The sequence below is a fragment of the Vombatus ursinus genome, unplaced genomic scaffold (assembly GCF_900497805.2).
Source record: "Vombatus ursinus unplaced genomic scaffold, bare-nosed wombat genome assembly UNPS02014773.1, whole genome shotgun sequence".
In the NCBI taxonomy this organism is placed as follows: Eukaryota; Metazoa; Chordata; class Mammalia; order Diprotodontia; family Vombatidae; genus Vombatus; species Vombatus ursinus.
In genome coordinates, this window is record NW_020954551.1 from 35,638,957 (window position 1) to 35,665,258 (window position 26,302).

Sequence of the window (26,302 nt, forward strand, 5' to 3'; positions counted from 1 at the left end):
ACTCCCAACTCAGTAAATGTGTCCCTGTACCTGGGCCTCAGAGGCAGAACTGGGACCAGCACAGCCAAAATAACCTTTCTCCCTGGCAGGCACAAGTTTGGTACATTTCATTCGGAGGTAGGTCTCTCTTGATTGGCTCTCCCCTGTTTGACCACGCCCACACAACAAGAAGCCCCACCCACTTTCCCTTAGGCTCGTGTCCCTCCCACTTCTTACCATGCTTTTCTCCCGCCGCGCCGTTTTTCCTCTGGAGCATGCGCATTCCCCATGCAGCGTAGGCCCCTCCTCCAGGGGGCGGGATGGGTAGACGTCATCAAGGAGCGCGGGGAAGAGGTGCTGTGGTAAGCTAGTCGCCAGCCGGCTACTGCCGGGGGTTTCCGAGGGAGAGTCGGGGGTCGCCGAGGTGTCTGTGACCGTGACAGAGACCCCAAGGGCAGCCTTCGTGCTCGGGCTCCCGGGCGCAGAGGGCGGCGCTGGGGTCCGGGTCGTGATTGTGTCCCGCGTTATGCGGGCGGGGGTCGGAGATGGGGCTGCCTGACCCGGCCCGGCCCCCTGCCTGGCCCGCGTCCTCCCAAGACCCCGGACTGGCTCCTGGCCGAGCCAGCCCCGGGAGCCCGAAGGGTCCGGAGCGGGCAAAGACCTCGGAGCTCCTCTCATTGTACAATGGAGGAAACTGAGGCTGAGAGGGACCTGGAGCCGCGCTGGCCTGGAACCCGGGCCTTCAGGCCCCAAGACCCCTTCACTTTCCCAGGCTCCTTGATCTTCTTTAAGTTTTGGTTTTTTGTTTTTTCCCCACCGTAGAATTCGAACCCTGGAATTTCTTTGACATTCGTCCAGCCCCGGCTGTGCTGTGTGTAGAGAGCGGTAGAGACAGAAGAAGCGATGAGGGGTATTCGCGGAGACAGATGACCCAAGTTAGTCAGGCTTTGTAGAGGATTGATCCGAGGAGTTCTCGTAACGCTGATGAAGCTGTGGAGAGGTGGAGCCTTTGTTTGGGTTTCGGCTTTCTTCTTTAGAGAGGGGAGCACACATATTGTGAATGCCCCGTTTTAAATGATTGGGGATGAATTGTTGGACTCTTGAATGTGAGTCAAGCCTCCCTTTTTTTGGTGGGGGTGGTATCTTTAAGGAGAATCTGAAAAAGTAGCAAATAAATGTTCTCTTCCCTGTAAACCTACAGTTTAGGGAATTCCCCTTCCGTTCCAAATATATGCAGAATAATTTCAAGAGGGAGATAGCCTGGATGGATACCTGAGAGAGGTAGAATTAAGGAGGGAGTGCATTCCAGACATGAGGGAACCACCTGTACAAAGGTTGGAGTTTGTATTTGGAGAAACAGCCAGCAGGAAAGTTTTATTATGCAAAGTAATATGAAATAATTCCAGAAAGCTAGCTGGTGGGGGCAAGATTTTGGAAGGCTTTTTCAATGCCAGGCTGAGGATTTTGTATTTTATGGTTTTCTGTAGGATAGAGGCTGTCCCATAGTAGGTGCTTAATAAATGCTTATTTATTGATTGACATGGTGAGATCTGTATTTTAGGAGTATCAGTTTTACAACTATGTGGAGGGTAGGTTAGAGGGGGGCAACAACTGGAAATAGGAATGCCAAGGAGTCTTAGTCCACAGAGATGAGTCCAAGTGAACTAGGGAAGAGATTGTAACATGGATAAAAGGGATAGATGTGAGAGATGTGGAGGTAGCATTAACAAGATCTAGTCATGGATTAGATGTGGAGGAGAGAGAAGAGTTTCTTATCAGAGTTGTGAATCTGGATGATTGGAACGAAGGTAGTAAGTGCCCATGAAAGATATAAAGCGGTGGTGAAGAGATAGGGTTTTTTTGTTTGTTTTGTTTTTTGAGAAATGCAGTTTTGGGACGTGTTGAATTGAGATGCCTTTAGGACATTCATGTATGTGTGTTGTGTGTGTATACATGCACACTAGGTAGCATTTACATAGGGCCAACTATGTGCTAGGTACTTATAAAATATTTTATTTGGTACCAATATTATTTCATTTGATCCTTACAACAACTCTGGGAGATAGTTATTATCTACATTTTATACTTCTTGAGGAAACTGAGGCAAACAAGTCAAGTGAATTGCACAGTGCTCACACAGCTAGTAAATGTCTGAAGTGGGGTTTGTATTGAGGTCTTCTTGACTTCAGGCCCAGCACTCCATCCACTGTGCCTCCAGCTGCCTCTTATCAGGATTTGCGTAATTGAAGCTAAGGGAGCTGATGAGATATATCACTGAAAGACGAGAGAAAAGGCAGATACAGGGCAGAGTTTCTGAGGACATCCATAATTAGTGGGTCGGAGTAGTGGGATAATCCAGCAAAGGAGCCTGAGAAAGAATGAACAGGAAGGAGAGCCAAGAGTGCCGTGTAATGGAAGCTAAAGGGACTTCCAGGAGGAGGAGGTGGTTGACTGTCAAAAGCCACAGATCAAGTAGAATGAGGACTGAGAAAGGGCTACTGCATTTAGCAGTTGATGAGATCATTCATATCCTTCCGAGAGAAGTTTCATTCCAGTGGTGAGGTTGAAAGCCAGATTATAGAGATTTAGAAAAAAGGGCAAGGGAGGAGATAGATGTAATGAATATAGATAATAATTTCTAGGAATTTGGTTGTGAAAGAAAGAAGGGAAAAAGAAAAGAGAGAGGAAAGGGAAGGAGGAAGAGAGAAAGGGGAAGGTAACAGCTTGAGGGAATGTGAGTTAAGTGTCTTGTTTAAGTAGGAGGGGAACAGGCGTATTTTAGGCATATGGAAAGAACAGTTATATAAGGAGAGATTTAAGATGAAAGAAGACTGGAATGATATCAAGGGCAAGTCCTAGGAGAGACTCCTTGGAATGTGGTCAGGAGTATAGCCTACAAGTAGAGGACTGGCATTGGCAAAGCAAAAACTGACCTCTTCATCAGAAACTGGAAAAGAAGGGAGGGGGAGAATTGGGAATAATGAAGAAGCATTTTGCTGAATAGAGTAGGGGAGGAGAAAGGAGTCTGATGGATGGCCTCTTTTTAAAGCAAAGCAGAAATCCTCTTCTATTTTTAAATTCCATTTTAGTTGGTTTTATTTTTTTCTCAAATGAGGATCCTTCTCTCCCTTCTACTCCACACCTTCCTATTTGACAAAGCAAGAAAAAGAAAATCCCTGTTACAAAGATGTATAGATAAACAAAACAAATTCCTGCATTGGCCAGGTCCAAAAAAATTGCCTCAGTCTGCACTTTGAGTTCATCACCTCCAAAGCTGTTTGTCTTCTAATATTGTTATGATTGTATAAATTCTCCTGATTCTAATTACTCCACACTCATCAGTTCATACAAGTCTTCACAGGTTTCTATGAAACCATTCCCTTCATCATTTCTTAAATAACTTGTTCAGCCATTCCCTAATTGATGGATACTCTCTCAGTTTTCAATTCTGTGCCACCACAAACAGAGCTGTCATAAATGTTTTAGTACACATGTGTCATTTTTCTCTTTGATCTTATTGGTGTATAGGTTTAATAGTGGTATTGCTGGGTCAGAAGATACCTACAGTTGAATAGCTTTTTGGCCACGGTTCAAGTTACTTTCCAGAGTGACTATACTAGATCACAGCTCCACCAGCAGTGCATTAATGTACCTGTTTTCCCACAATCTGTCTAACATTTGTCCTTTTTATTTTTTGTCAACTTTGCCAATCTGAGGGATGTGTGAGGTGGAGGGAAGGAGGAAGGAAGGAAGAAATGGTGAAGTTGGTTTGAGGACAGGCTAAGATTTGGAGTCATTGCTGGAATCAGGGAAGAAGGAGTGGATTGCTGCACAGCAGTGCCAGCCAATTTTGATTAAAAGCTAAGTCAGCAATGTTCAGCAAGCTGGTAATCCAGTCCTTGACTGAGCAAGACATGATTAGAGATATTACAAGGGGGTCAGAGATAACTGATGGTATATGGCCAGATTGGTCAACCTTGAGGTCAAAACTAAACAGGGAACTGGGGTTAGTTATGGGTGATGGCCTGGGATAGCAAGGGTGGTTGGAGATGTTGGAAGAGGTTAAGGAGTTTGTCAGAGGAGGAGAGGACATTTGGAGGCAGAAGAGTTATGAATGATTTTCATAGCAAGAGTATGACCATTCCTTTCTGTGGCCAGGATGGAGTGAAAAAGAAAATCCATGGGAATTTACTGGGGAGATGAACTAGAAGAGCAGTATGCCCAAGAAAAAAGGCCCCAAGTATGATAACATGGGTTCAAGGGGAGAGGAGCACTCTGAGCCAAGGGGGAGTTTGGATAAAGGAAGAATGACCTGGAAGCCAGTATGTGACTGTGGCGAGAGTTTGGGCCTGGCGTTAAAGACTGACAGCGTGAACTTCACAGGCGAGGCTACTGAGCGATGGCGGCAAAGGCGAAGTCTGGAAGTAAGAAGGGTCAGCCTGGAGGATCCTACTCCATCTAGCCCAGGGTATTAGGGGACATGAAGGAAGTGGTCGAGTGCTCACTTTGCTAGCATCCCATTGAAACTGGAATGGTCCAGGGAAGGTTAGCATGTGCTAAGGTGACCTGCGTGTTTGTGAAGCCTTTCCTACTTTTGTGCAGAACGAGACACATTTTCAATGTGTTGGTGGATAATAAAAAGAAAAAAGCAAAGAGCATCAAAGAAACATTGTAAAAAAACACACGAGCAGAATGAAGTTCAGGATTGGACCAACAAACAGGGCAGTTTTGTCCCTACTCTGTTAAATTAAGTATGTACTTAAAAAGCCAAACTGTATATAACAAGTTCAGTTTCATATACAATCTTCATCTGTTCCTTGTATGTTTAAATGTCTGTGTTTGTTCTCACTTAAAATAAAAAATAATTTTAAAAACTACTGAAGGGGCAGCTAGGTGGTGCAGTGAATAGAGCACTGACCGTGAAGTTGGGGGGACCTGAGTTCAAATGTAGCCTCAGACCAAACACTTGACACTTACCAGCTGTGTGACCCTGGGCAAGTCACTTAACCCCAATTGCCTTAAAAAAAAAAACCACATACAAAAAAAACTACTGAAGACAGTTGCCAGAGGGATGTTAGATCCTTTGGGAAGACACAGATTTCCGTTAGCAAGAAGGTAAAATACATGATATGAGAGATCTAGGATAAAAGGAAGTTTGTTAATAGTAGAGTACGGGGTTCTAGCACATTCAATGGAAAGTGAGGACAGAGAATTATTTAGACTGTAGGGGTAGGAATGAGAGGAGGGGACTTGAATGTTCTTTCCAGACACTGACCCTGAATCTGATGTAGCACAGGAAACGAAAAGTTATATCATTTTGCTCTCTTCAGCATGCTTTCTCTTTCTACTTGGTAAGGCCGTTTTTATTCTGTCTTCCCTTAGGCCTTAGATATGTAAGTCATGGCTTGTTTTAATGGATATTCTCTGGTCCCAGGTCTTTCCAGCACAGCAGCTGTGTTCCAGCTGCATGTTCCAGCATGAGGCATGTTCCAGCATGAGGCTGGAAGCCTTCTCTATGGATTCCATATTTTATTCAGCACAAACTTTACTAAGTGCTTGCTATGTGCAAGATGTGGGTATATATTTCATTGACACTGATTTAAAGGCACCTAAAATCTTGAAGCTTCAGTGGGTTAGGCTGGGGGACTGGGGCTGGTAAAGAAGTTGATCTTTTGGAACTTTATACACTTATTAATTACACTCTAATTTGTGTTACTTTTGGCTCTGTTTATGTCTCATTTCTACTCGCTAGACTCTAAACCCTTTGAAGGTAAGGATTTTGTCTTGCTCTGTTATCTAACAGCACCTAGTACAGTTCATTGCACAGATGTGTCAGTCAATCAATAAACATTTGTTAAGTTCTTTGCTATGTGCTAAGCACTATGCCAAGCACTAGGGATACAAAGAAAGGCAAAAAAATACTTCCCACTCACAAGGAAATTATAGGCAAATGGGGAGACAAAATGCCAACAACCATATGAATTATAGATTATTATTTCATATGAGATCACTGTAAAGCATTTAACCCGGTGCTTGGCACATAGTAAGTGTTATATAAATGTTAACTATTATTAGTATTATTAATAGGAAAAACTGGAAATAACCAACAGAGGGAAGATGCTAGAATTAAGAGGGATTGGGAGAGAGTTCTTGTAGAAGGGCGGATTTTAGCCAAGACTTAAAGAAATCTAGGAGAACCAGGAGGCGGAGATGAGTGAGAACATTCCAGGTAGGGGGACAGGCCCAAAGTAAGGAGATGGAGTGTCTTGTTTGAGGAATAGCAAGAGATCATTGTCATTGGATTGCAGAGTATATGACAGGATGGAAAGTGTGAGAAGACTGGGAAGGTTGGAGGACAGAGCAGGTTTTGAAGGGCTTTGACTGCCAAACAGATGATTTTGTTTTTTATCCTGAAGGTTGTAGGAAGCCACTGGACTTTATTGGGGTGGAGGGGGGGGGGGGGGGGATGTGATATTTTCAGAACTCCACTTTAGAAAGATCACTTTGGCAGCTGAGTGGAGGGTGGACGGGAGTGAGGAGTGCTTAATGATAAGGGAGGACAGCATCCTTACTTAGTATGTCTTCTTTCCTGCTTTCCACCAGTTGGTAATTGCTACCATAGTCCTTGGCACAGTGTATCATACCTAGTGGGGAGGAGGATTTTAGGGGTAGATGTAGCTAGGACATTTCAAGCCTGACTGAATTCAGTTTTGGAGAAGGAAGGGGACTTCAACAAGAAAGCAGCATGGGCAAAAAGACAGGGATAGGAAAGTGCAGGTAAGATCAGGGAATAGAAAGTTCAGTTTGGCTTAATCTTAAAGTATGTAGAGGGTATGAAGGAAGTTTTATTTTTCATTGTTTTGGCATTGAGGAACCACTGAAGACTTTTGAGTAAAGGAGTAGTGTGTTTGGAAAATGATTTGGGCATCTGGGTGAGAAGTGGTTAGAGAAGGGATAGGTTGAAGGGAGGAAGACCAGTCAGTAGGCTATTCTAGTAAACTGGATGAGAAAAGATGAGGTTCTGAAGTAGCAGCAGAAAGAATGCTGTGTTGGAAAGAATTAACTCAGTAGAGTTTGTCAACTGATGTGGGAGATAGAGCAGGAGAATTCAAAGATGACTCTAAGGTTGGAACCCAGATGCCTAGAAGATGGTAGTGCTTTGAACAGAGATAAAGAATTTAAGGGACGGGTTTTGGGGAGACTTCACTAGGAGTTCAGTTTTGTGCGACATACCTGTGGTATATCCAGATGGAGATATCCTACACTCCTGAAACAATTTGGGAAAATTATTATTATGATTCTGCCATTTTCACAGAAGTGATGGTTTCACAGGATTTAAGAGAAAACAAGTTTGGCTTGGTTCCCCCAAAGGACAAGACATTTCATAAGATTGTTACTCATTTTGTACTCATTGTTTTTAGGCATTCCCTGAAATCTTTGTTTTATCCCATTAAAGCCTTGCTGAGGAGAATTAAGAGACAGATCTTTACTACAGGAAATATGTCTATCCAGCAAATATGCATATTAAAAGCAGTAAAACCAAAATACTATCATCTTGTCCAAATTTGTTACTAAATACCAGCAACTTATGGAAATTATATTCTATGTAGATACCTGAGTTGAGCTAATGCATTTCTTCCAATTGACACTAGATAAAATAGTTGTCTTCTCCAATATATATATTTTCTTCATTACATACTTTTCATTTTACCTGGGCACTTTTCAACTGATCATTTGCCTTACATCCATTGGAAACTTTTGTAGATGGGCAAAATTTCCAAAAGAAAAAGTTCATCCTCACCTAAGATGTATTTCGTGGCATAAACTAATTTGAATTGACTTGTTTTCTGCCTTCTACAAGCTGCTTATACACTTCAAGGATCTTTGGGTCCGTGAGTGGGAACCTAAAAATCATTAAGTATGTCAGCTTCTTTCAAGGTCACGGAGCCCAAATCAGACTGTGAGTCAAGGCTGTGATTCTTACATCCATGCACTAGAGCCACTCTCATTTCTATCCAGTTTTAGGGTTTACAAAGCACTTCTTCCCCTCACAACAACCCTGTGAATAGGAGACAGAAGCAACTTAAGAAAACGTCATTCCTGAAGCTCAGCATATATCACAGCTCTAACCTTTCCAGAGACTCCCCATGGGCCACATCACCAAAACAAAGCAAGCCCTTAGGACCAGAGTTGCCAATCAGCCCATACTGAATCAGCCTGACCTGTATGTTATTACACAAATTGGTTTCTTCTTACTGATGTGTTACATAATGGCTGGGTTTTATTGTTTTAATTTTGCAATCATACTTGGAAGTAGGAGGGGAACACTCCTGGAGAAATGTTACTCTCAATAAATGCTGATGACCTGGATGGCCATTGGTGAAAGAAGTTGCCTTTGTTTCCTAGTTCACTGGGTTGTTATGAGGGGCTTTGTGCTTTGTAAACCCTAAAGCCGATAACAGGAAGTCTGTGAATTTAGATGACTTGAAGAACAGTGGTCCCTTGGCAGAAATAGAAAAGCTGGGAAAAGGAATAGGTTTGGGGGGGAAACAGTACATTCTGCTTTGGATGTGTCGAATGTTATCTACCGGTGAAACATCCAGGTTGAAATATCCACTAGGAAGTTAGTGAAGCAGGACCCTCTCTTAGGTGAGAAACTGGGCCTGGAAATGTAGCTCTGGGAGTTACCTGGAAAGAGACAATCATTAAAAGCATGTGAGCTAAGGAGAGCACCTGGTGAGAGTGGAGAGGGAACAGGAGAAGGAAGAAGTGGAGATAACAGTCATAACAGGTTTGTCTTTGGAGCTTGGCAGAGAAGGGGAGCAGATTATGACTGCTCAGTCATTTAATAAATGGCCTTAAGAGTAGCTATAGCTAAAAAATTCAACATTGTGGCCAACCAATGCAGCTTAACTTAAGTTGGTCCTCAGACAATAGATTATCCATCACCCAGTCCATTTGTTGTTGTTATTGTTCACTCATGGCCTGACCCTATGGACCATAATGTCCATGGGATTTTCTTGGCAAAGATACTAGAGCGGTTTGCCGTGTCACTCCCTCCTTGATAAACTCTGGTTTCCTACTGCCTTCAAGATCTTAAAGGCTTAAAACTGCTCCAAGACTTTTGGAATCCTGTATAACCTCAGTTTGGCTTTTAAAACCCTTCATAGTCTAACCCCAATCTCTGTTTCTGGCTTTGTTATGTATCACTCTCCTCTGTGCACCCTGTGGTCTAGTTACATTGGTCATTTTGCTGTTCCTAATATGTGACTCTGCCCTCATGCTTGAAATATGCTCCACCCTCACCTTTGCTGCTTAGAATCCTTTATTTTCCTCAAAACTTATTCAAAAGCCACCTCCCTACTGCTCGAGGTCTTTCTTGATCTTCCCTTGCCTCATTGCCTTGTCTTTATTTTGTATAAACTTCTACTTGTCTCCCCCTTTGCAGTGTAAGCTCCTTCAAAGCAGAGACCCGGTGCCTGGCACAGCGTTTGGCATATAGCTGGCACTGAACAGATGGTAACTGATTGATCAGTGGATAGGTCACAGACTTCTGAAGTGCTTATGCTGTTATCGGTGTCTGTCTTGTCTGACTATACTGCTCATCTCTTTTTAAAATAAACAGAAGTAAGCCTTTTGAGAGTAGAGAGCACATGCAGCCTGAATTGTGCAATGTGCCAGTGAGCCACCACATAAAGCAAGCCCATACCAGGCCCTCAGATCAGGAGCACACAATGGTAGGGCACAGACTAGTTGCTAGGATTTTATCAGGAGAATAGATTTAGAGCTGGAAAAGACCTCAGAGGTCATATAGTCCAGTGGCCCTTTTCTTTTTACAGATGAGGAAATTGATATCTTGAATACATTAAGTGCCTTGTCTAAAGTCACACTACTATTAAGGGGCAGAGCTAGACTTTTAACCTGGGTCTTTACTCAAAAGATCACCTGATCATTGCTTCTTAGGTTTTTTTCCTCCAACTTAGGGTAAAAAAATACGTGTGTGTGTGTGTGTAAACACACGTATATACATACATATATACATATGTGTATATGTATACACACATATATGCACATGTATTTAGTGATACAGATGGACTTTGTGTTAACACATTTGGATTCACAATGCCCAGGCAGTTATCACATGGTCTCATCATTGCTCAAGGCCTTCTAGCCATCTCAGAGCTGGTAAATTTTGGAGAAGTGGGATGGAGTTAGCCAATGGTTTCAGCCACTGACCACATTCTCTTGTGAAATGGTTTCATCCTGTTCATAGTTTCTCAAGGGCCATATGTTTTAGACATTTAAAACAGTCTTCCTTATGTAAATCACTTTCATATTGTGGAAGCATAGTCTTCTAAGTGGTTCCTTTAATTTATATCCTTCTCAGCTGTAGTGTTGTGTTGAGCAGTAAGTCATTTTTTTTTGTTTTTCCTTTTTTTGGCTTCTCAGCACTAGTAAAATTGAATGGTCAGAGGTTATCAAATAAATGAAAAATTATTACTGTTAGTTGGGAGTTTGGGTATGTGTGCTGGAAGGTATGGTGGTGGGAGAGGGTGCTGATTACCCCTGGTAAGAATGAATTTAGGTATGTCCTTTTTGTCTCTTTCTGTTTTTTTTTTTTTCTGTTTTGCCAATTTCTTGACTCTTCTTTTGATAACTGCTGTCGTTTCCTTATTATTTAGATCTGATTAAAAATCACTGATACTTGAAAGACATTGGTAGTAATTACCCCAAAGCGTTTTGGGGCCATTCTGTGTCTATTGGATAGAGGGCTGGGCCTGGAGTTAGGAACTCCTGGGTTCAAAGCTAGGCTTGGACACTTGCTAGCTATGTGATTCTGGATAAGTCATTTAACGTCTGTTTGCCTCAGTTTCCTTAACTGTAAAATAAGAGTAATAATAACACTTACCTCCCAAAGTGGTTGTGAGGATGAAATAGAATAATATTTGTAAAGTGTTTAGCATAGTGCCTGGCACATAGGCACTATGTAAATGCTAGCCATTATTATTATTATTATTATTATTATTATTAGCTGTTTTGTGTATAAGTACATTTTATTTTCTCAGTGAAATCACATATATGTCATAAGTCCCTCATCCTGTAGAAATAATAACATATTTATATACTCTATATATTGTGTTGTTTTAAGGTACCTAAAGTACTCAGACATGTAGTAAATATTTAATGACTACATAGAAGGGGATGTAGGCAGTAGTTGAAAAGTGAGAAGCGTGTAAGAGATTGCTTCAGCTTGAAAACTGGAATCTCCTCCTGAGGTAGACAAACATTTCATTGGATCCAGGCCCAATGGAGCCCATAGTCCATTTTAATCTGTTCCTTGTGATGTAACGAATGTTCTCCAAGTGTAGTCTTTTATAGTAAGTACAGGCTTATTTTTGTATTTGTGTCCTTAGCACTGCCAACCCAGTGTGTGGTATGTAATAGGTACCCAATATGGGAACATAGAACAAGACACATAGATTAGAGCTGCAAAAGTCCTTAGAGATCATATGGTCCAGGGGTCTTAACTTTTTTGTGTCGTGGGCCCTTTGGGCCAAATGGTGAGGTCCATGGAAGTCTTCCGAGAAGAATATTTTCAGATTCATAGAATAAAATACATAGGATTACAAAGGAAACTAATTATATTAAAATATAGTTATCAAAACATAAAAAAAATCATGGACCTCGGAATACCTGATGTCCGAGCCCCATATTTTACAGATGGGGAAATTTGGATCCAGAGAAGTTAATAGACTTCCCAAGGTTGCATAGGTGGTAAGAAACAGGGTTAGAACTTGAACCTGAGTCTTCTGACTTCAGATCTTGTTGTTCTTCCCATCATACCATGCTTCCTCTTCTTAGAAATGTAGATTGATTGATTGATTGATTGCTTTGGTTACCAACTTAGTGTTTTAAAAAAAAAAAATTGGGGCTGATAAAGTACAACTCTGAGGCTGTTTGTCATAAGGATTGTATTGTTTTTGTATGTACTTCTCAAATACAGATCTATGAATAAAGAATGGCAACAGCTACTGGTGAGGCCTGTTGTTCCCCAGGCTCCAGACTCTCCAAGTTGCAGTTTGCTCCTTTCAGTAGTGCCTTGGATGCTGGATTCTGGCATGAACTGACCCAAAAGAAGCTGAATGAGTATCGCCTGGATGAGGCCCCAAAGGATATTAAGGGTTATTATTATAATGGTAGGCTATCCTAGACTTCTTTATCATGGCTTGCTTTACTCCAAGTGTATAGTTAAATTTTGTTTATGTTTGAGTCAACTTTCTAGCGTATGAATCATCAACGTGATGAATGACCCTCAGTTTCTCTTCTTGTGCCCCGTTTTTTTAATAAAACTCATTTTCATCTCTCCCCCATAATACAAAGGAGAAGTAAAAACAAAACCTAAGACATTTGCGTTTTTGTTAAAGGTGGAGAAGAGATTGACTGAGATGAGGTGTGTGGTTTTTGTACTACCTTCTCAGTCCTTGTTATGAGGGACCAGGGCTTAACAACGGAGTCCTGACTCCCTGAAGAAGTGGTAGGTGGAGGGAAGAGGCATTTATGTAGTACCTACCACGTGCCAGGCACTGGGCTAGGCATTTCACCAATATTATCTCATTTGAAAAAAGAGCAGGCTTGCCCGCAAGCTCACTCGTATGAGTGCCCATTTACTGATTTGCTCATGTTTCTGTCCAGGTGATTCGGCTGGCCTGCCAGCACGTTTGACTTTGGAGTTCAGTGCTTTTGATACGTGAGTATGTGATCAGGATCTGAACTAAGGAATATGGTTTGCCTTTAATGATATGAAGTCTGTCTTTATGGGAGGTATGCCACATAGGGAAGTAGTTAGCACCTTGTAGTCTGGAACCATGGGACTTTACACTTGTCCACTCCAGGAAATCTCAAAGAGGCTAAGGCACTTGAGAAGTGCTCAATCAACATGCATTTAATTAAAACTCGGACTTTCCTCCCAGTTTGCTTTCAGCCTGATGTTGGGCCTTTGCACTTGTACTCTAATTGGCTTTTTCTGCTGTAAACAACCATCATTAAAAATTGATTGAGCATCAACTGTGTGCTAGACCCTGGGATGGGTGCAGAAATATTGGAAATACTGGTTTCTGCCCTCCTGGAAATTGTTGTTTAGCTGGGGAGATAGGGCTCAGAGAAAAAGTTTAATAGCATTTTAAAATAATAGCATAAGAAATGTCACCCAGCAAGACATAACCAATAAGAATTACGAATTCCAGAGGGGTGGGGGAGGAATCACTCTGGGCTGGGAGGGTTAAGGAAGGCTCCACAGAGGAGAAGGGGCTTGCCCCAGACTGTGAAGGAGGTACGGGAGCTGTAGAGGCAGGGGGGAGGAGAGGGAAGGCATCTCAGACAAGAAACAACTTTAGCCTTAGCACAAAGATAGTCTAGGCCAAGGTAGGGTCAGCAAGCCAATCCAGATGGGTTCAGGTGAAGGAGTAGAAGAAAAAGGGCATCAAATGCCAAGGAAAAAAGTTGGGCGGGGGAACTCCATTGAAAAGTGTTGAGTTGTGATGTTGTGATGTGAAAAGTTGTGGTGAAAGTGGGATCTTAGGAAGATTTTTGCGATAGTGGTACGAAGGATGAATTGGAGAAGAGAGAGAATAAGAACCAATTTGTTTTCCTCACAATGGCTTTATGAGGTCAATAGTACAGGTATTATTATGCCTGTTTTATTGATGAGGAGAATCTTAGAGGGGAAAGAAAGACACTTTCTGAACATCACAGAGCAGCAAATGACCTGACCAGGATTTAAATCCACATCTCCTGGATCTATATCTAGTGCCCTTTCCATCAGCTTCCCTTTGAGGCTGACATTGAGTGAAGCCATTACTCCCGGCCAGTGGTGAGGGAAGAGTTTGAAAGGGTTTGTGATTATGGGGAGGAGCCAGTGACTTTGGAAAGTTTCAAGCCTGATATGAATGGTATTATTATGAGCAGAAATGGGAAATTTAAGGGGCAAAGACAGATTTGGGAGCAAGATGAGAAATTTTTAGACAAATTTAGTTGGGAGGTGATATCCAGGTAGAAATGCCCCACAAGCGGCTGGAGATGTGAGGCTTTAGACTGGGAGGAAGTTGAGGGCTATAAATGCAGTTTTTAGGAATTATCTGTGTAGAGGCTAAAGGTGAGGGTTGAGGCCATGATAATGAAGTAGATTAGTTAGGTCTCTGAGGAACATCATAAAGCAGGAAGAGCAGAGAGTCAGGGGCTAAACCTCATGGAATGTTCATGGTTGTTGAAGGGGACGGAGAAGGAGAAGGGGAACCGGGGAGGATCAGTCAAAGTCAGGAGGAGAACCAGCCCAGCCTGGTGTTACGGGAGCTCAAGAAGTAAAAGGGTCTTAAGGGCAAGATGGGCACCAGTGTGATACTGTGTAGCCATGGCAAGTAGGAAGAGAGATGACAAAAGGCATGGAAAGTTATGGTACCTGCCCTTTGAGAGTGTGGGGGTTATTGGAATGGGTGTCAGTGGAAGCTAGATTGTCACAGGTTTAGGAGAGAGAATAGATGGGGAAGAAGTAGAGGCAACAGGTTTGGACCATTTAAGAAGTTTAATTTAAGGATTTAACTTTCCACCAGTGACTGGAGGGATGTTTTTCACTATGTTTTTTAGTATCTGAGCATTCTTGCCTAATGAGTTTGTTGGGAGATGTATGTGGTTAGAGACTGTTGAGGAACATCTGATTGACCCTAGCAACTAATAAATAATTTTTTGAACATAGGTCTTCAGTTAGGGAGTTTCAAAGGAAATCTCCACTTTTTTTTTTTTTTTGCCTCTCTAAAAATCACAAGTTTTATTCTTTTTTTCCCAATAAAGTTGCACAATTTAGTAACTAAATTTAGTAAACTTAATTAAGGGAGTATTTGTCATAAGTATCTTTAAGGGTATGTTTGTATCCTTTGTTGCCTTCCAGGATCTCCAGAGCTTCTTGTTCTATTATTAATTTCTTGTGATATCTTGCCAAAATTAAATTAAGTTCTAATGCTTTCTTCTTCATCAAGCAAGGATTCATTATTAATTTATTTTTGTAATAATTAAGATACAGTGAGGAACAGCCTACAGATTTGTAAGTAGGAATATACTGTCATTAAATAATGAGCAGAGTGCAGAACTTGAAGCATAATAGACACTTATCTAAATTAAATCTAGTCTAGCTCTTTTCATTTAGAAGCTGGTCTTGAAGTTTGTTTATTTGTTTTAATTCCACTATGTCAGAAGCTTATTTTCTTTCATAACTTGTCAAAATTTCTTTACTGTTGAGCAATGTTTTAGAAAAGAGTAGGTCAAAAAAGTTTGTTAGAACTTAGACAAGTGACCTGTCTCCATCCCTCATTACAAAACTCGAGCATCCCCAGTGGTGGTGGTCAAGGTCCTATGTAGTAACCATTTTATCTCTTCCCTAGAAATGCTCCTACCCCAGCCCACTGCTGTCCAGCCATCGGAACTCTGTTTAACACCAACACTCTTGAGTCCTTCAAAACTTCAGATAAGAAGTTACTTTTGGAAAAAGCAGCAGAGGAGGTCAGATATAAAGGAGGAATATGTGTTATACTTTCTTTAATTATTTCTTTAGCCTGGCATCTATTGAACTGTGAACTCGAGTGCAAAGGCCTGCCCTAGTGCTTTGTATATAGTAGGCATTCAGGAAGTGTTCGCTGACTTTATTTTGATGCATTACTCTTCAGTTATTCTTCTAGCTCCATCTCTAGTGTGGGGTGAGGTGGTGGGGGTAGAAGAGAGAGCTGAATGACCACCAGAGTCCTGATGCTCACCCTTGGGTACTCCAGAAATTGATGGGGAGGAAGTTGTCCAGTGAGACTTGTTCTTCTACAACCTGGGGCCCTTCTTAGGCTTTTGTACCAATATATAAGATATTTCGATTCTATACCTGGTTCAATTTGTCCCCAAAAGGGAGTGAGCTGAATTTCTCTTAAGAAAAAGGTATTCCTACTCTTTGCTGATAACCAGTTTCATGAGAAAAACTTGATGGATCTGTTTAGTGAAAAACAGATGGAAGCCTATTTTATTAATCTAGGAATTTTCCCCAAATAAGGAAAGACATGGGATCTGCCACCTTTTTCTGTTGAATGTTTGTTTCTTTTCTGAGTTGGGAAAGGTATAATAATAAACAATGGAGTCACATCATATAAGCATTTGATTTACTCAAATTCAACAGGATTCATCAAAGAAAGAGAGAAAAGTGATTTAAATCTGCCCACTGTTCTGTTGAATCAGTGTGTATCCTACAGTATACTCTGACAGATATATAGAAATCTCTAGATCTTCCTGATGGTGAAGGTAGGCATCTGTTGAGACCTGGAGCCTGCCTGATTATAAAGAGGGGAGGCATGTTTGAGGTACCACTTACCCTCCATTCCTCAGCCAGGTTATTTCTGTCCAGGCCTCCCTCCGTTATTGAGTAGATTATTGCAACATAGTAGAGGGCCTGGGCCAGGAGAGGCTCTGGAGTTGGACCTACACTGTCACAGACAGATGGCAGGTCTCTCCGTTTGCCTTAAAGTCAAGGTGGGGAGTCAGTGGAATGCTGGGGCTTGGCCGGTTATTTCTCTAGGATTTTTGCCTTCTATGATGCTGTTGCCCCAGTCCTTCAAGAAGAGCTTGTAAGTCCTTGAAGGTGGGGTGGTTTTTATCCCCCCTACCCCTCTTGCTGTAGTGGGTACTTAATAAGAGTGCTTGTGACTTTCTAAGCCAGTTCCTTAACTGAGCTATAAGGCAGATGCCGCAGTTGAGATGAATCTCCCTGGAGAAACCCCTGTCCCTGTTTGCTCTTTTGTTGGTTAGTTTGTATTTGACATAAGAGCCAAAAGCTCAGAGATACCTGCTTCTTCCTTGCCTTGACCCTTTCCTTTCTTCCCACAGATTTGGGAATCAATAAAATCAGGCGCTGCTCTCGAAAACCCTGTGCTCCTTAACAAGTTCCTGCTCTTGACTTTTTCTGTAAGTAAATGCATTTCCTACTGCTCTGGAGAAACAAAAAGTTGTTAGACACAACTTCAGAAATGGAGAATCTGATCTGGCACAGCTGAAGCTTTAGTGCCAAGGCATTTATGCCCTTGCTGGCCCTTCTTACTGATGGCACACCCTTGACTGGGCGCCCCCAAGAGGAGCTGGAGGAGTCATAAAATACACTTTATCAATTTCCTTTTATTTCGAGTTGGTGGGTGGCAAAGAAATCACTAGTTTGCACCTCAGCGGTGCTTTTGTGTCTTTCCTAACCCTTTTGTTGATGTAGTTACTCCGAGCTTGGTTGTCAAGCACTTCAACCCAGAAGAGAATGGAGCTCTTTTGCTTGGGCTCAGCCCATGACCAGGGGACTTGCTGGGTCAGGGAAAATAATACCTCGTGTTCTTCTGTTTTAAACATTTGGATTCAACAAGAAATAGTTCTTAGATGCACATTTGGATGGATAATTGGCCAGGGGAGTAATGTTAATGATACTTTTAAGAGGGAAATAAGTAGTATGGTGTAGTGAATAGAAAGTTGGCCTCAGATCAGGAAAACCTGGGTTCAAGTCCTGCCTCTCACACATTCTGGCTATGTGACCTAGCTATGTAAGTCACTTAACTTTTCAGCAACCCAGGCAAGTCTCTGACACTATACATAGTTGAGAAGGTGTGGATCTGCATTAGTTTGCTCATTTTTCCAGCTACTTTCCTGACTTTGGATTTTGTTAGTGCTGGGCTCTGTGTCCTTCTAGTGGGGGGATGTCTGGCCTGAGCTTCTGTCCTTGTGTACTCTTCTGCTGCTTTTTCCCAGCTCAGTCTGAGGGCCTTCAAGTTTTCATTTCTCCCAAAGCTTCCTGTGATCCAGGAAGAAATCTGTTCACTGCCTTCCTGGTTTGAGCACTCTTAAGTTCTTGACCCAGGTTTGGGTCTTTTGGCTTGGGTCTTTGGTAGGGTTTCAGCAGATCTCAGCTGGACCCAGCCACTGTGAGCCTGCTATAAAGTTCTGCAGATTCAGAGCAACCAAACTGCTGACTCCCCTTTGATCTGGGACACTGTGTCCTGCCTTGTTATTACACTGCTGGCTTATGTGCCAGACTGAAGGCTGGAGCTACCTCTGCTCTACTCCTGGACTCAGAAGCACATAACTATGTTTCTGGAACTTGATCTGTGGGGCCAGGGCCCCACTCTGCTCCTCTCCCCTCTGGGTCTCTGACTTGGAACAGAGTATGAACAACAGAACTGCCAGAAGCCCAGAGTTTTCTGAGGGGTTAACACCAGGGGTTTTGGCAGTGCTGTGGCTGTGGACGTTTTGAGGGGCTGGGAGCTGACAGCCCTCTGATCTGGATTTTGGGGAAGGGGAAACAGAGGGAAGTTCATTGCACTCTAACCTAGAATGCTCCAGGGGCATCTGAAGACTGCAGCACTATGATCCATGACTCCAGCAGTGCTTGAAAACTGCCAGCATTTGGTAGGCAGATGCTCAAAGGGAGGTGGAAGCCAACTGCAGCTGTCTTTGAAATAAAGGTCAAGGCCACACAGGGCTGACCACTCCATTTAAGAGTGTAGGAGGAAGTGAAACCTAGCCCTGGCTCCAAATCCCAAACCAGAAATGGAGGCTGTAGAAAATGTTTAATAGAGTAAAGAAATACTGTGGTCAAAAGATGCCCGAGACGCATAAGAGGAGAGTAGGTCCACAAGTACCATCAGAGCCTGAGCAACAATCCAGTGGCTTGGCTACAAGATCTGCAAGGGTCTCTGGATGAAATGAAGCAAGAAATTTAAAAAATGAAACCTGGGAAATAAATTCGTGGAGAGAATTGGAAGAAGAATAAATAACTTAGATCAGAAAGTAGAAAAATCTTTTCTAAGTAATAGACTCCTGAAAATTAGAATGGAGCAAATAGAACTCAGTGACTCCAAGTGAAAACAAGAAATATTAAAACAAAATCAAAAGATTGAAGAAAATATAGAAGAAAGTGTTAGGTATCTACTACCAAAAACAACTGACTTGAAAGATCATGTTGAGGAAAGATCACTTAAAGCTCACTAGACTCCTTGAAAACAGTGACCAAACGAAAAAGTCTGACTACTGTATTTGAATAAATCATAAAAGAAAACTTTCCAGATCTATTATTAGAGAACAAAATAAAAAGTGGGAAGAACCCACTGGTCATTTGAAAGAAACCCCAAATTGAAAACTCCCAGAAATATCATAGCCAGAAAGAAAGAATTCAACTACTATGGAACCATAGTTAGAATCACATAAAACTTGGCAGCAACTGCAATGAAGAAAAGTAAATCTTGGAAAATGATATTCCAAAAGACAAAAGATATGGTAGCAACTACACCAAAAGAGTAAATCTTGGAATATCACCACCCAGAAAAGTAGGTACATTTGAGCCACTGGAAAGGGCTAAACAATGATGAGGTGTTTATTATTCATAGGAGGAGAAGAGACAAGTAAACCCAGCAGATTAAGAATTGTAGAGGAAATAGGATCTGGAAGTGGGTCTGCAACACTTCCCCCCCAAAAAAAGAAACAAACACAAAAAAATGACTTACTATAGGATCATCGGAATTCAGTCAAAGGGTCGAGCTTAAGGACCTAGAGGGCCACATGTGGCCTTGAGGCCCCAGGTTCCCCGCCCCTGAATCTAGTCCAATCCACTTGTTACATATGAGGATACTTAGGCCTAGAGTGAGTAAGTGACTTTAGCCAGTGTCACATAGGTAGTAAGAGAGCTGAGGTTCAAACCCAGGTCTTTTGACACTCCTTCTGCTAAACAACAATCCCATCTTATTTTATATTGTAGTTATTTATACAAGAATCATATCCCCTTCCTATACTTTAAGTACCATGGGGCAGCAACTGTTGTCTTACCTAAACTTTTTAGCCCCCTTAGTTCCTAGCATGTTCTATACACATATTTGGTATAAGATAAATATTTGTCAAATTGAATTAATTTCAGCCTGAGGGTTCTAGAATATTTCTCAGTAAAGATTTTTTTTCTATTGAATTGGTTTTTCCCCTTTTGCAGAAGTATTCTGTTTTTTTGACTAGGTATCTTTCAGCATTGCTTTAACTGTTAACACTCTTAAGTTAACCTCTTCAGACATTAGTTCCTAAATGTTTAGTTTAACTGAATTGGGGTGTTGAACTATTTTTTGTTTGTTTGTGTTTTTTTTTTCATATATGGGACAGAATGTTAGGAAACTCAATCCTTGTGACTTTTGAAAATGACCAGATGAGGATCCCAGGACATTGTGAAATCACTGGTCTTAAGTTTTTAACTTTTCTTAAAATGGGAAGTATAGTGACACTTTTTTTTTTCTTGTTTGAAGCACATGACTTGCTATATTTAGTGGCATTTAAGTATTAGAAAGTAAATATTGAAAAGCCCTCAGAATTTTTGACATGTAGAAAACATAATCATATTATTAATATAAAAGTTTCTAAGTACCAGTATGATAATGCTGCTACATGAATCCTGAGAATGCTACAAATCCTCATTATTCCTCCGTATACTGTTTCCTTATTGGCTGTCAGTACCATCATTTTCAATTAACTGACTCATATGGTTTGCTAATGAATGATACTTCAGCTTATCTGACCAGTCATCATTATAAAACTCCTGAGTTGTCCTCGTTGTCATCATCATTGGCATCATCATCATCATCATCATCTTCCACAGCTTTATTTATGTCTGGAGAGAATAGTTTCTACATTATTCCCAACAAGCCTTTTTCTTTGTCTCTTGTTCCCATGGTTCTTGCATCTTTTCAAGCTGAATTTCCATTGAAATGGCATTAAGAAGATAACTCTTGGTGTCGGTAATTGGCACTTGTGCTGTTTCTTGTTTCAGCCCCTAAGGATTTGGGGGATATGGTGGTGAGCGGTGCTTGGGGGGATCCTGAAAGAGAAGCTCTGCAAGGAGAGGGTATGGTGAAGGAGGTGGTGCTGTGAAAACAAGCTTGGCAGAGGTGAATGGGAGCAGCTATTGATGGAAGATGGGACAATAAAATATGAATCTGGAGTGGGCGAACAAAAATTGTCCATGCTGCAGAAATCATGGAAGGCAGGCGGTGATGTTATAATATTCACTTATTTATACCGGGAAATTCTCATCATCTGTTGGTGCCAAAGTTCATAGGATTGTAGATTTAGAGCTTGAAGGGATCTTAGAGAATTGTGCTCCATCTCAAACTAGCAGTGGAGGCAGAGCTGGCTGCTGAGGTCTTTTGAAGGCCATGTGCCATAGTCTAGACAAGTATTCTAAACCTCTTGTGTGTCCTGTACCCCTTTGGCAATCTGGCGAAGCCTATGGAACCCCCCCCTAGGAATCATACCTAAAAGACAATACATAGGATTGCAAAGAAATCACTTATATTGAAATGTAGTTATTAAAATTTTTTTTTTAAATCACAAAACCCAACTTAAGTGCCCCCTAGTCCAGACTGATACTACTGTGCCTACTATGCTCCTTGGGAAGTTCCTAGTGGCTTTTGGGGAGAATGATTGCTAGCAGCAGGATAAGAATCAGTAATATCAGGGCATGAGACCTAGTATCTGGGAATATGGATACCTTGGAAGGTACTTACCTGTGGCCTGTATTTTGAGATGTCTTCTTGTCAAGTCTAAGCCCTTTGTCATATGCCATCACCTCCCACTCAGGGTGTCTCTGTTTCAGTTTTTCTAACCTCAGGAGTATACTTCTATTCCTTTTGTCTTGTGTATTCTGTAGCATTTGCTCTTACCAGAGGTCCGAGGAATGGGAGAACCATTAAAGAATAGAACTGCAGCCTGTGTCTTGTTATTAGTAAAGAATAGAACTTCAGTCTTGTCCCCCTGATGTTATAAGAATATTCAAGGGGAGATGGCTTATTAATCTGATTACAAATGCCATAACTGGATTGTGTTGTAGAACATTTGAATAGTTTCCTCCTGTTGATACCCCCTGACTCCCTGAAAGAGCTCAGAAAGGATTTTAAAAATCAAATAAGAGAGTTGGAAGAAAAATTGGGAAAAGAAATGAGAGTGGGTCAAGAAAATCATGGCAAAAGAGCCAAAAGCTTGGTAAAAGAGGCACAAAGAAATACTGAAGAAAATTACACTGAAAAATGTAATAAGCCAAATGGTGAAAGAGGCACAAAAGAGGATGATGGACCCAGTAGTGTCTATGTAGTGGCAGTGATACTGCTGGTTGTTTTCATTTTTGTGACCCAAGTCCGAGCACAGGCAGCAGCAAATCAGGAGCATCAGCTCAGTGTGGAGGCAGCAGCAGCAGCAGCTGTTGGAGGGCCTGGGTCCCAGCTTCTTGGATGTGAAAACAGAGGGCTGAAGGAAGGGCCCAACACCGGCAAGACATGGGGAACAGGCTCCAGGCCCAGCAGGCCAAGGGAGAGGATGAGGAAGTGATAGAACCCCAGGAAGAAGAAAGTGGTGATGAACTCACAGAAATTCAACCATTGGGAAAAATTGGAGCCAAGAAACAGAGGAAGCTGCAGGAGAAGCAGGCCAGGAAAGCTCAGCGAGAGGCAGAAGAAGCTGAGTGAGAGGAGTGGCATCGACTGGAATCCACGTGAGAGAAGGAGTGGAAGAAAAAGGATGAGCAACTTCATCTGGAAGAGAAAAGGAAGGAAGCAGAGGAAAGGAAGGCCTGGGAAGAGCGTGAGCAGCATGAGCATGAGGAGTACCTGAAACTGAAGGAGGCCTTTGAGTGGAGGAGGAGCAGTCTCAGAACTTCCTGACTAAGTTCGTCAGTTACATTGAGCAGGCAAAAATTGTGCTCTTGGAGGATGGAGCATCTCACGTAGGCCTGCAAACCCAGGATACTGTTAACGGAGTGCAGGACCTGCTGGCTGAAGGCACCCTGACAGGTGTGATTGATGACCGTGGGGAGTTCATCTATGTCACACCCGAGATGTGGCCCAGTTCATCCACCAGTGAGGACATGTGTCCATCTCTGAGCTTTACAGGCCAGCAGTTCTCTCATCACCTTTACCCTAGAGACTCCTGCCCAAATTCCAACTTGGCCCTGGAGGCCTGCCCTGCTTGGTCCCCGTGGCTTTCTTTCTGATGATGGTCAATCATCTCACAGATTAGAGACTGGAGAAGTGGGGAGAAAAAAAGAGGCACAAAAATCCACTGAAGAGAAGAATTTCTTAAAATTCAGAATTGGCCAAATGGAAAAAGAGGTACAAAAGCTTATTGAAGAAAATAATTCCTTAAAGATTAGAATTGGGCAGGTGGAAGCTAATGGCTACACGAGACATCGAGAAACAATCAAAATCAAGAGAATGAAAAAATAGAAGAATATATGAAATATCTCATTGAAAAACAAATGGTCTAGAAAATTGATTGAGGAGAAATATTGGGCTACCTGAAAGCCATGATCAGAGAGAAAGCCTAAACCTTATATTTCAAGAAATTATCAAGGAAAACATCCTGATATCCTAGAACCAGAAGGTAAAATATAAATTGAAAGAATCCATCAATCACCTCCTGAAAGAGATCCCAAAATGAAAACTGCCAGGAATATTATAGTCAAATTCCAGAGCTCCTCAGTCAAGGAGAAAATATTGCAAGCAGCCAGAAAGAAACAGTTCAAATATCATGAAGCCACAGTCAGGATAACGTGAGATTTAGTGGCTTCTACATTAAAAGATTGGCAGGCTTGGCATATGATGTTCCAGAGGGCAAAGCAACTAGGATTACAACCAAGAATCACCTACCCAGCAAAACTGAGTATAATTCTTTGGGGGAAAAAATGGTTATTTTATGAAATAGAGGATTCCTAATGAAAGCATTCCTGATGAAGAGACCAGGAAAGGAAAGGAAAATTTGACTTTCAAACACAAGACTCAAGAGCAGCATAAAAACGTAAACATGAAAGAGAAATCATAAGGGATTCAATAAGGTTAAATTGTTGACATTCCTACGTGGGAAAATGATACTTGTAATTCCTAAGAACTTAATCATTATTAGGGCAGTTAGAAGGAGTATACTTAGATAGAGGGCTTGAGTGTGAGTTGACTATGATGGTATGATAGCCAAAAAAATAAAATTAGGGGTTGAGAAAGAGGGTTGCACTGGGGGAAAGGGAAAGGGAGAGGCAGAATAAGGTAAAATATCTCACATAAAAGAGGCACAAAAGAGCTTTTACAGTGGAGGGGAAGATGGGGGTTTGTATTCCTTACTCTCATAGGAATTGGATCAAAGAGGGAATAACATACACACTCAGTTGGGTATAGAAATCTATCTTGCCCTACAGGGAAGTAGGAGGGAAGGGGGATTAGAGAAAAGTGAGGCAGGGACTGATAGAAGGGAGGGCAGATGGGGGTAGGGGGCTGTGGTGGGAAGTGAAGCACTTTTGAGGATGGACAGGGAGAAGGAAGAGAGAGTAGAATTAAACAGGGGAAAAGTAGGATGGAGGGCAATAAACAGGCAGTAATCATAACAGCAAATGTGAATAGGATGAACTACTATAAGCAAATGAGGGGAGCGAGGAATAGTTTACCTGTCAGATCAATGGATAACGGAAGAATTGATGACCAAAAAAGAGAGCATTATGGGATGTAAAATGGAAAATTTTGATTACACTAAATTAAAAAGTTTTTGAACAAGCAAAACCAATGCTGCTAAAGGAAAGCGGAAAACTGGGGAAAATTTTTATGACAGGTTTCTCTGATAGAGAAATCATTTCTCAAATATATAGACAACTAAGTCAAATTTATAAGGATACATGACATTCTCCGATTGATAAATGGTCAAAGGATGTGGACAGTTTTCAGATGAAGAAATCAAAGCTAAAATGCTCTAAATCACTATTAATTAGAAAAATACAAATTAAAACAATTCTGAGGTATCTCGCCACACCTATCAGATTGACCAATATGACAGAAAAAGACAGATGTTGGAAGGGATGTAGGAAAATTGGGACACTAATTCACTGTTGGTGGAGTTGTGAACTAATCCAACCATTCTGGAGAACAATTTGGAACCATGCCCAAAGAGCTATGAAATTGTGCATACCCTTTGATCCAGCAATACTACTACTAGGTCTGTATCCCAAAGAGATTAAAAACAAATGGAAAAGGACCCATATGTACAAAAGTATTTATAACAGCTCTTTTTGCAGTGTCAAGGAATTGGAAATTGAGGGGATGCCCATTAATTGGGGAATGGCTAAACAATTTGTGGTATATGATTATAATGGAATACTTTTGTGCTATAAGAAATGATGAGCAGGGTGCTTTCAGAAATACCTGGGAAAACTTAAATGAACTAATGCAAAGTAAAATGAGCAGAACCAGGAGAACATTGTACACAGTAATAGCAATATTGTACGATGATCAATTATGAATTACTTTGCCATTCTCACCAATACAATGATGTAAGACAGTTCTGAAGGACGTATGAGGAAAAGTGCTATCCACCTTCAGAGGAGTAACTGATGGAGTCTCAATGCAGATTGAAGCATACTTTTTTAAGCTTTATTTTTCTTGTGTTTATTTTGGATATGTGTTTTCTTTCACAACATGACTGATATGTAAATATGTTTTGCATGACTGCAACTGTATGAACTATATCAAATTGTTTGCCTTCTCATTGAGGAGGATGGGGAAGGAAGGAGGAAGAGAATTTGGAACTCAAAATTTGAAAAAATATATGTTAACATTGTTTTTACTTGCAATTGGGGAAAAATATAAAAAACAGATTTTAAAAAATTGTCTTGAGAAGAATTTGCTCAGATGTAAAAGCTATTAGCCTTATTTACAGAAGAGGACACTGAGTTCCCGAGAAATGTATTGAGTTACCAAAAGTCACGTAGATATTTTATTTTATTATTTTGGGAGGCAATCAGAGTTAAGTGACTTGCCCACGTAGTAAGTGTCAAATGTCTGAGCCTGTGTTTGAACTGAGGTCCTCCTGACTCCAGGGCTGGTGTTCTATCCGCTGTGCCACCTAGCTGCCCCAGTCAAGCAGAAGAGCTAAGACTTGAACTTGGATTTTCTGATTTTAGAGCTCACGTTTACATTGTAGGTCTCAGGGAAGGGAATTCCATTTTTTGAAGCAAAATTTTCATTGCAGTTGGCTTCATTTTGTGACTTAGCTATGCAAGAAACTTTATATAACATATTGCACTGTAGAGTGGAGTTTGGGATAAGGCAAGCCCGTCTTCTGTCTTATTCACTGCTGTCTCAGATACGGTGCTAGATGCTGGGCATACAACAAGTGAAACAATCCCTGCCCTTCCAGAGCTTACATTCTGCTAGCAGGAACACACACACACACACACACACACACACACACACACACACACACACAC

General features: G+C 41.5%; 1 protein-coding gene and 1 pseudogene across 7 annotated transcripts in view; both read left to right on the plus strand.

Moving 5' to 3' along the window:
• Nucleotides 1-265: 265 nt before the first annotated feature.
• The window catches only part of ATG7 (autophagy related 7), a 262,756-nt gene continuing 236,719 nt past the window's right edge, over nt 266-26,302 (plus strand). For 5 of the 7 annotated variants that reach the window (XM_027863695.1, XM_027863698.1, XM_027863696.1 and 2 more), the window contains exons 1-5: nt 10,310-10,386; nt 11,984-12,176; nt 12,673-12,727; nt 15,411-15,528; nt 16,888-16,965. In XM_027863695.1, the coding sequence (XP_027719496.1) occupies nt 11,999-12,176; nt 12,673-12,727; nt 15,411-15,528; nt 16,888-16,965 (429 nt within the window). In that variant the 5' untranslated portion in view covers nt 10,310-10,386; nt 11,984-11,998. Of the gene's footprint in view, nt 342-10,309; nt 10,387-10,544; nt 10,565-11,983; nt 12,177-12,672; nt 12,728-15,410; nt 15,529-16,887; nt 16,966-26,302 lie in introns of those variants that run through there. The other 2 variants (XM_027863693.1, XM_027863694.1) reach the window with 2 other exon arrangements.
• Nucleotides 22,130-23,076, plus strand: LOC114044276 (annotated as a pseudogene).